Raw genomic sequence first — 10,691 nt, 5'->3', positions numbered from 1 at the left:
CATACATGACATCATCATCGATCGTGGATGGACCCCGATCTGTCAGCAGAAGGGCGTAGCATATCCTGAGATGGTCGGTGAGTTTTACCGTGCCATGGGAGAGCAGTCTGGTGATGCTCTGTGCTACAACTTAGTAGTCCGAGGAGTGAGTATTATCTTCTCTCCCCGCGTTATTGCTGAGTTTCTTGATCTGCGGCGGGAGCCCGGTGCATATCCTGCAGCACCAGCACCAGAGAAAGCAACGACTGCACCATCTGGAGAGGACACACCAGTCGCATTCTCATCGCCAGCACCGGATGTACAGACCGCAGAGCTGGATGCTGGCTTGGATGATAGTGAGAGCCGCGTTGAGGTACTTGATGATGGTCTCACAGACGATCAGGTTCGTGACATTGTGCGAGAGCCTTTGGCTCCTCCATATGATGGCAGTAAAGTGATTCGACAGGCTGACTGTATAACATTTTTCAGAATGCTTAATCTGATTGTCGGATATAATATTGATCCGAAAAAACACATAATTGATTTCGGGATCGAGCGGGCCAGATTTTTGTTACAGTTAGCACAAGGGGAGTCGATTGATTTGGCATTATATTTCTTCCTCCGCATTCAATCAGAGTCACGCTATTCGGGTGGAGGTAGTCTACCATTTGCATTGCTGATATCTAACCTCCTACTAAAATCGGGGGTTCAAGTGACTTCGACTGAGCGGAGAACACCACAGATGGGGCCCGTTAACAGGATCACATTCAGCAAGAGCAGGGGTCACTTGCCGAAGACTCATGTAGTACAGGATCAGCCTCTGCCTACTGATCCAGCTTCTACTTCTGCTACCCCTTTTGAGAGACAGCCTGCTGGGGCTACTCCGGATGAGGTCCGAGCTATATTGGCGGAGCACCGCCAAATTATATTCAGGAACTTCATTCAGCCCATTATGGATAAGTTTAAGGACGTGGAAGGACGCTTACGTACCTTACAGGAAGATTTTGATTTACTTAATAAATAGATATTGTTAGTTATTAGTTTACTTTTTTTATGTTGTATAGAACGTTTAACTCTTTTTGGGATGTAATTAATGTATGATTTTTACTTTTAGTGTTTGCTAGCCTCTTTATTGTTAATTATATTTTCTTCTCATTATACTTAATATTCACGATAATTGAAAAAATGACACTATCTTGAAAATAATATTTATTTAACTAGAATATTTTTAAAATAATTACATAAAATTAATTTATGAATTCGTAAATATTTTAATTCATTGTAAATCATAATATATAATATATAGAAAATTTTATTTAATTTGAAAATGATAAAAAATTAATAGAAAAAATATGTATTATTACAATTTTAACAATATATCTTTTTAATTAAATAATACTGTTCGAACGAATTAATACTAATTCGAATAGATAATATTGCATTCCAATAGATTAATTATCTGTTCAAATTAAATTTTATTAGTTCGAATGGTTTCGATTTTTTGAGACAATCTAATTCGTCTTAGAATCTCTAGTTCGAATTAATATTTATTAGTTCGAACGGATTTATAAGGTTTTTCCTATTTTAAGATAAAATTTAATTTCATCTTTAAAAAATATCTTTAAAGAGAAAATTTATTTCGTCTCTAATAAATTTCATCTCTAAAAAAAAAATTTCTTGTATTGCAATCAGTTGTCTACATGACTATCTCCCTCGCGCTTGAACTCGATCAATGGTTATGGTACTGCCCACCACATAGCTAGGTTTCAGTACATGCAATTGAAAACCTTATACGCTAGGTATATTCATTTGACAGGAATAGGTCACTTTTTCCCAGTTCTTTTTCTTGCCGAAAAGTACAAGAAGTAGAATATAAAAAGATAAGATAAGAAAAGGACAGCCACATTATCCTTAGAAAAGTTTCACACATATATATTCACAACAAAACCATATAATAGCCGCGCATTTTTAGATAGAGATGCTTTTAAAATAAAAAGTATTTACAGTTATAAAGTATGTAAATATTATATAATATTTTTAAAAAATAAATAAATATTAAATTTATATGAAAATTATAATAATTTATTAATAATAAATTTTTTTAAAAAAATATATAAAATTTATTTAATTCTTACCCATCCTTCGACCCTATCAGGATTACTCATTTACTACCCGTCGGTGAGAGCACATTTGTCAAACTGGTGCAGCTTTGGGTAACGCGCTATGGTCATATAGAGAAGTACAATACCACATGCAATGGGACAGGGAGTTTTCATCTTTTTTGAAAAGGGCGAGTTTTCATTTACAGTTAAATTAATTATATCCTGCCCTTCCCTACCCTCTCTCATAAATTAGCCTTCTTTTGACTTCACTGTCACTGTGGGACCCTTTATCCACAACTACTTCAACGACCTTTTACCGTCCTTTGCTTGGTTGCACCAACGCCCTCCCTTGTCCATAAAATGTCGGATCATGGATATGGGCTCTTGAATGTTAGCATTCAATTACTTTTATTTTTTGGGGTTGATCACAAGCAAAATAATAAAAATAATAAAACTAAAAAAATTCTACTAGTTATTCTTGTATCTTATATGATTTTTATTTATTTATTATTTTTTAATTAAATATATAATACATGATTAATGGTTGAAAACTCATTTAATTTAATAAGAATAAAATAAAAATAAAATTAAATATTAAATATTATGTATATAGAAATGATGAGTATAATAACTTATAAAACTAACAACATAAAACAGTATAGACATCTCCTCAACATTCATATAACAAACTATATTTTATTTTTCTTATTTTATTCTTAAATTAAATAAATTTTTTGAATTTATTATTCATACATCATAAATTTGGTAAAAAGAAAAATTAAATGTGGTGTGTGTTGGGTGATTACTAGAATTCAAAACAGTAATGTCGGTGGCCCAATACACCCAATTTCATTTGTGATACGATTTTGCAATTTTACTGGGAGCAGGAGGTAAACCACATTAATGGTATCGTGCACCAGATTTTACTGGTATAGCTACCCTGATAAATGTAATCTCACAGGTGTCATTTCCTGTAAGAGAAGACCACAGTATACTCCATACAAACGAGCGCACCTAACAATAACTTGGTTCACCGCAACTCCTCAATAATGTTCTATTTATACTCCCATCGCCACTCCACTATACTACTTACAACCCAGCCCCTCGCCTCCTTTTCCTTGGTCCTGTTGTACTCTGATTTTTGAGGTGGGTAGGTCTACCGAGGGGGGTTAGTCTGTATCAATGGCCATGGCTAAGTTTGTTGCTGTTTTGATCTTGGCCCTCATTACCATCTCCTTTCTTCAAACAATGGTGGGTTTTTCTTCCGGAACTTTTAATTCTGAAGTGAAGCCTAAATTGAAAAGGAGGAAAACATTTACTGATGCGGAGAAATTTATTTTTCTCTTGTTTTGTTTACAGGCCATGGCATCTCATGGGCATGGTGGTCATCACTATAACAACGGAGTGAGCTCTCTCTCTCTCTCTCTCTCTCTCTCTCTGACATTACCACATTGTTTCTTTATCTTTTTGTATTTGGATCTAACTTGTTATGTAATTTCCAGGGCAAGTATGGACCAGGCAGTCTCAAGAGCTACCGTAAGTGGTTAATCTTCCCCTCTCAACTCGATTTATTTCTTCACCTACAAACTATTCCCGAAAATCAGCCCTTTCTAAGAGTTGAAAGTTGATAGCGGCATCAGTCACCGTATATTGTTTTGAAAAAATCCGTTTTCACATCACCGACTCACATTGGCGAGATCTATTGTGCAAATGGGTTGGTGGGTTAATCACATTGAGGATATCCAGAATGAGAGTGGGGTGGTGTGGAAGCATACATCACTTCGGGAGCCTCTTGTTCTGACTCAGTCACACATTTGGGCCATGTTTAGTTTGGGGAAGAAATGATCTAGAAATAACAGAGCATGAAAAGAAATCCATTGTTTGGGTTGGAGGGAAATTGGTTTCAGGAAAGGAAAAGAGAGGAACTCTCATTCTGGATTGGAATTCACCACTTCCCTCACCGTTTTATGAGTAGTAAATGCATCGGGACCTACATTTGTGCTTATTTGGTCAAACTTGTTTTGACTGGGGTTTAAACTCGTTAGACGCTCTCTCTCTCTCAGAGTAATGGAGATGATTTTGTTTCTCATGCTTTCTGTTTTCATGAACAGAATGCCCGTCGCAATGCTCGAGGAGGTGCGGAAGGACCCAATACCACAAGCCCTGCATGTTCTTCTGTCAGAAGTGCTGCGCAAAGTGTCTTTGCGTGCCCCCGGGTTATTATGGGAATAAAGCAGTGTGCCCTTGCTACAACAACTGGAAGACCAAGGAAGGAGGTCCCAAGTGCCCTTGAACCAACCTTGGCTCAACTTCCCTCTTTTGTCCTGTTCCCGGCATTACCGCTAACTATTACTTCTTATCTGTATGTCTTTTCTTTTGAGAAGGTGAGTTGCTTTGTTTGGTCTAAAGACTTTGAAAAACTGCTGTATCGGACAGTCACTCCTTGGGGGGTTTCACCTAAATGAGAGCGGCTAATCTATATAATGATATTATTATTATGTGAAATCTTTGGTTTCACTTTCACTACTTTCATTAATATATAATATATATTTGCTCTACTTTTTCGTTTGTGGAGGCAAATTTCCATACTCTGTTTAATTCATTCGTCGTCTCTTATTTTGTAAAATGTGAACCATTTAAAGCTTCTTAACATATAATTATTATTAAGAACGAGCATTTTTTTTTTTTTATCAAAAGTATTTTCAGAGATTATATTACTGTCCATTGAGCTATGAAGACTAACTAACCCGCTCTGATCCAAAACGAGAATGGGCTTGGGTTTTGTCTTTGGTGCGACTCGGTTTTGTATAAAAGCTAGTTGGGAATACATTGGTCTAATCAGGGCCGACCCATATATTCAATGAGCCCTTTGGGCTGTTGGCCCAATCATAAAACAATTTAAAACCAACTTCAGTTCTTTGCTTATATGTTATATTTGCGCTGGGAAAGAGTCACGTGATCATCTGAATTGGCGAAAGTGCAAAGAATTTTAATATTTGATTCCTTTACGTGGATCATATCGTGTTACTTATTTTAATCTATTTAATAATTAATTATAAATTAATTAACACAACACAACTTTTTTTATTTTTTAATAAAAGATGGAGGTCAAGCCTCCTCCTTATAAATCATCCTCAAATCAAGATTGAGGAAACGTGGAACAACAAAGAATACACAACCTCCAAATAAATAATCAAGGCCAAAGCAAAAACTAGACCAAATATAACGTTTCTACCCATAACACAATTATGATCTAATAAAAGAACAACCCCCCTTATCTAAACGAAAATGGCCCCGAAGAGCATGAGGAAGCTCAGCACTCTAATTGCAGCTCTTGCATGCACCCGCAGCTCCCAAGCTAGCGAAACCCGTCTGCCAAAAAATTGCACTCCCGATAAATATGTTTAAAACGGTAGCATAAACCATCTAACAAATGAAGTAATTCCTCCCAATAATCCTCCTAGTACCACAGACCACATCTCCTTTTCCTTACCATTCAATCACCAACATAGAGTCCATCTCAATCTCCACATTTTGCAACCCCAAAAAACACACTATGCGCAATCCTTGAATAAGTCCCATAAACTCAGCAAAATTATTAGTCTGAGTGCCAGTAAAAATAGAGAAACCAGCAATCAATTCACTCCTATAATCACAAATAACACCTCCCACCCCTGAAAGACCTGGGTTTCCTAAAGAACTTCCATCAACATTTAATTTGGACCAACCTTCTAGAGGAGGAACCCATTGAATTATCTAAATATCAGCTTTCTTTCAAGGTTTAATAGGCAGCATCAAAACCTTCAAAATCTCCTCATCTTGCCAACTCAACTTTGAATGTACCTTGATCTTCTCCCCTGCTACCACCAGCCAATACTTGATAGATCCCCAAACCGCCTACACAGATTCATATACCCCCTCCATTCTTGCCTTACAACGACGCAACCAAAATCTCCAAGTGATAATAGAGGGAAAGATGCCAATAAGTTGCCCAACCTGAATAGAACTTTTTGCATGCCGATACCAGCATTCCAATTTTTCTTTCTAAGTTCAACCTTCAAGCACTGGCATTCCCACTTGCAGAGAACAAGTGCACCAAACCTGTTTGGCAGAAGACCCTAGTGCAAGAATGTGGTTTTGATCCTCATATCCCCCTGAGCTACATCAATCACACTTAGAGACAAGATTAATACCAGCTCTACTTATCCGATCATCCACTGATAGACATCCATGCATAGCCTTCTACATAATTATTGACATATTTCTTGGCAGCGAAGGATGCCACATCCAATCATCCAAGGTTATTTTAGGAACACGTATACATATACAATCCCATGCACTGCGTGTTGGGAAAGTACCTTAAGCGTTCAGCAACCATAGAAGCACATCCTCCCCTGCCTTAATTCTTCCCAACCCCTCCATAATTTGATCTGATTTTTCTACACCAACCAGTCGATCAAAAAACTCTACATCATCCAGCCACTTTCAGTTTTACAATCAGACAACATTAACTCCGGTAGCTCACTAACTTGTTGTTGGTCAATAATCGGACCATCACAGAGCCACTTATCACGCCAAAATGATACATTCCCTTACCTAATTTTCCATTGTGAATTTCGAAGAACAACAGAAAAATTCTTCATCGACAGTTTCCATAATTTAGATCATTTTCTAAAGTTAACTAAAGTAATATGTTTTTTACCGACATATTTGGCCAATAAAAATTGAGACCAAATCGATTTACCTTGAAGAAGATTCCTGGTCAATTTCATATGTAGCGAAGACTGCACCTCCTGCAAATTTCAAATTCCTACACTACCCTCAAACACCAACCGACATAGCTCATCCCATGCACGCCATTTTTTTTCAACTTGCCATCTCAAACACCCCAGAAAAAGTGCTCATTTGTTTCTTCAATTTTCCAGGACCACCTTAGGAGTTTGAAAAATAGAAAGACAATGAATAGGAATGCTTTACAGAACATGCTTCAGTAACAACAGTCGAGAACCACTAGACAAAAGTTGAGCCTTTCACCCCTCTAACCGAGTCCTCACTTTATTAATCAACCCTTCAAAGTGAGCTGCAAGCAACCTTCCAGAAACTATAGGTACTCCCAAATAAGTGAAAGAGGTTACCACTAGACCAAACCAATCCTCATACTGCTTTAGCACCTTTGATACCGCCCTTAATGAAGCTTGTCGTCCATTAACAAAAATAACTATATCATCTGCATAGAGAAGATGGAAAATAATAGGAGCCCATCTTGAGTGATAAAATGGTGCAAACTTACCCAAACCAACCTGTTTTTTTAACATTCTAAAAAAACAATTCCTCCACTATAATAAATAAATAAGGAGAGAGCAGATTACCCTGGCGCAAACCGTGACCTCCTTTAAAAAAACCTTATGGGATGCCATTTAAAACCACAGAGAACCAAGGGGTAGTAATAATATATTGCCTAATGAGCCCACAAAAATGATCTGAGAAACCAAAGGAGCTTAAGACATGCATGAGAACACCCAATCAATGCTATCATAAGCTTTAGTCATATCAATTTTCATCACCACATTCTCCCCAGTCTTTTTTTTTTTATCAAGAGTCGGGGTCCCTTAACAGGAGACCTCTCCCCAATATATTAAGCTTAAGCAAAAGAACTTTGTGCATGGGATTACAACATCATTCCCAGCCACAAACAACCTGCTAAAATTACCAGAAAAAAACATTGTTCCCTAACCAAACAAATACAAACTGAATAGAGCTACTGCTGTCAACTTAAAACAGAAAGACATTGCTACAGACTTAGTGACAGCACCGGATATATGGTAGCCCAAGTTTATCAATTCGCAACACTCCTATCAACAAGTGAGGAAGTGAGGTCCAAGATTCCCAAACCTTGTTGATTCCTTGAGATCCCAACCGAGCCAAGAAGTCAGCAGCTGAGTTTCCTTCCCTGTAAATATGTTTCAAGGTGAACGTGATTTGCTGTAAATAGACCATAAGCTCCTCCCAAAATTCTTCAAGGTACCATACCCCACATGAGAATGAATTGATCCAGTTTATAACCACTTGGGAATCCATCTCTATTTCCACTTGAGAAAAATTCTTCTGTTTTATGAGTCTGAGGCCACGTAGTAGAGCAAGGAATTCAGCAAATGTGTTAGTACCTTGTCCAAGTTCAACTGCAAAAGCTGAAATCAATCTCCCCTCACTATCACGTATCACCCCTCCAGCTCCTGCCATGCCCGGGTTGCCTCGGCTACTCCCATCCACATTTAACTTGTACCAGCCCATTCTTGGTCTAAACCACCTAATCAGCTTATAAGGTTTCAGTTTTGGGGATTTATAGGGAATATTCAGATTCAATAAAATCTCCTCATCTCTTGCACTCAAAGGCTTAGTCGCTTTGAGTTTTTCACTTATCTTTACAATCTAGAATTTTATTTTCCTCCATACTTCTTCTGAGCTAATGTCTCTTCCTTCCAGACGCACACTGCATCTTCTAAGCCATAACTGCCATGTGACTATAGAGGGAATTATCCCTAGTAACAGTCCCTTCGTGGTTGATTTAGAGGCTTTACTAAACCACTCTTGCTCCACTTCATACCGGCTTTGATACCGTCTCCGCGGCATACCAACCTGAGTTGCGCATCTCTCCCATATAGATCTAGCCATCTCCCTCGTAGCTAGCACATGATTGAGGTCCTCATATCCACCAATTTTACAGCAGTTACATTTTGAGGCCAAAGGAATTCCTGTTCGGCGAATATGGTCATCCACACTTAAGGCTTTTTTGACACTTCTCCACATAGTAACGGAAATATTTTTAGGAAGGCTTGGGTGCCATAGCCATTGTGCCCAATTACTCTTTGGAGATTTTATCCTCAAGACCTCCCATGCACTTTTTGTTGTAAAAATCCCATCTTCCTTGGCCATCCACACAAGTAAGTCATCACCTTCTTTTTGACGACTCAAAAATCTGAAAATTTCCCCTACTTTAGGTTCTCCAACTAGGCTTATTAATAGATCCATATTTCATTCTCCATTCAACTTACACTCTTTAACCTTCATATTTGGATACCTAGAGATTGGCATCCTTTCTCCAAGTGTCTCTTCCCCCATCCATTTATCAAGCCAAAAGGAAACTGACCCCTCTCTCGGTCTCCACTTAGAGTTCTCTAAAATGAGTGGAACACTCCTTATCACCATCTTAAACCGACTACCTTTATTTGGGTTAACTAAGGAGACATGATCATTTTTCACATATTTTGCTTTGAAGAAGCTGGCCCAAAGAGAATTTCCAGTTAAAAATCTCCACGCAAATTTCGTGTGTAGTACTTTCTGAGTTTCATGCAAATCACGAATCCCCACACCACCTTCCCCTACCGGCTTACACATAATGTCCCAAGATTTCCAATGCTTTTTAGGCTTTCCATCCTTGTAGCCCCAGAAAAAATCAGACAAACACTTATTGATGCTAGAGAGGACAGATTTTGGGACTTGCAGCACTGATAACAAATGAACTGGAATGCTACTAAGCACATGTCGAATTAGCAGCAGTCTTGCGCCACTCGACAACAATCTCGCCGACCATCCTCCAATTTTCTCTCTGATTTTTCCAACCAGCTCCTCAAAATGAATGGCCTTTAGTCTTCCAACTATGATAGGCACCCCCAAGTATTTAAAAGGCAGTCCACCCTCTGAGAAACCCATGTAATTTAATAGAGCCCTGCGCCTTGAAGAGGAAAAATGATTAGCAAAAAAAAAATTGCAGACCCCCCAGAATGTTTATTCAAACCATGTGTCATCTTTTATGTCAAACTAATATTTTCAAAGATAGTTTGACATTTAATAAAAGCATCTTGTTCTGGCGAAATAATTTTGGCTAATAGTGGAGATAATGGATTAACCAAAATTTTTGAGCAAACCTTATAAAATACTAAACAGAGACTTATAAGTCTAAACTTATCAAAACTGTCCGGATTAGGAATCTTCAGAATTAGAACCAGAGAAGAGGCAGTATATGTTGTATGGGTCACTCCAATTCCGATTCAGAACAGACATGGATTTCTCCCTCTTCACATTCTAACATTTCCTCTAACACTGTCATGTCTACAATCAATTCCGAAATATCCCTCTCTTTGCATTCATCTACAGGCAAACCCTGTTCCACCTTATCCGAGGTCTCAAATAATTCAGACAATGCAATCTCTGAATTGAAATTATGGACTTCCCCACGATCAGCTCCCTCCAAACCCTCAAGCACCAACCTTTGAATATCTTGTATTTCCAAGGAACTTATTAGAACCTTAGGATCTATTAGCGGCAAACTCTACATGTTTTGTTCCTCGGTATTATCAACCTGCATGGACATAGTTACCCCATCTATGGTCTTTCCTTCCACTTTCTTATCAATATGAATCTTGCATTTTTCTAGAATTTCCACTAGCACCACTTCCGTATTAATCCTTGATCCACTCACTTCCCCCGCTTGAAAAATCAGTACAACACTTTGATCCGGCACTATTAAAGCTTCATCTAGGGTTTTCTTTTTCTGCTCTTTCCTAATATATGCCTGATCATTATTTACACCATCCCCTTTAGAATTTGAGT

At 38.0% G+C, this 10,691-nt stretch overlaps 1 protein-coding gene across 1 annotated transcript; it reads left to right on the top strand.

The window, feature by feature from the left end:
* Positions 1-3,162: 3,162 nt before the first annotated feature.
* LOC122302737 (gibberellin-regulated protein 6-like) lies at positions 3,163-4,639 on the top strand. Its single transcript, XM_043114141.1, has 4 exons — positions 3,163-3,332; positions 3,441-3,485; positions 3,584-3,617; positions 4,193-4,639. Exons 1-4 carry the CDS (start codon positions 3,264-3,266, stop codon positions 4,372-4,374), a joined length of 330 nt encoding a protein of 109 aa, XP_042970075.1. The 5' UTR covers positions 3,163-3,263; the 3' UTR covers positions 4,375-4,639.
* Positions 4,640-10,691: the final 6,052 nt, after the last annotated feature.

This window comes from Carya illinoinensis, chromosome 3 (assembly GCF_018687715.1).
Source record: "Carya illinoinensis cultivar Pawnee chromosome 3, C.illinoinensisPawnee_v1, whole genome shotgun sequence".
Classification (NCBI taxonomy): Eukaryota; Viridiplantae; Streptophyta; class Magnoliopsida; order Fagales; family Juglandaceae; genus Carya; species Carya illinoinensis.
This window is presented reverse-complemented; position numbering and strand designations above follow the sequence as displayed.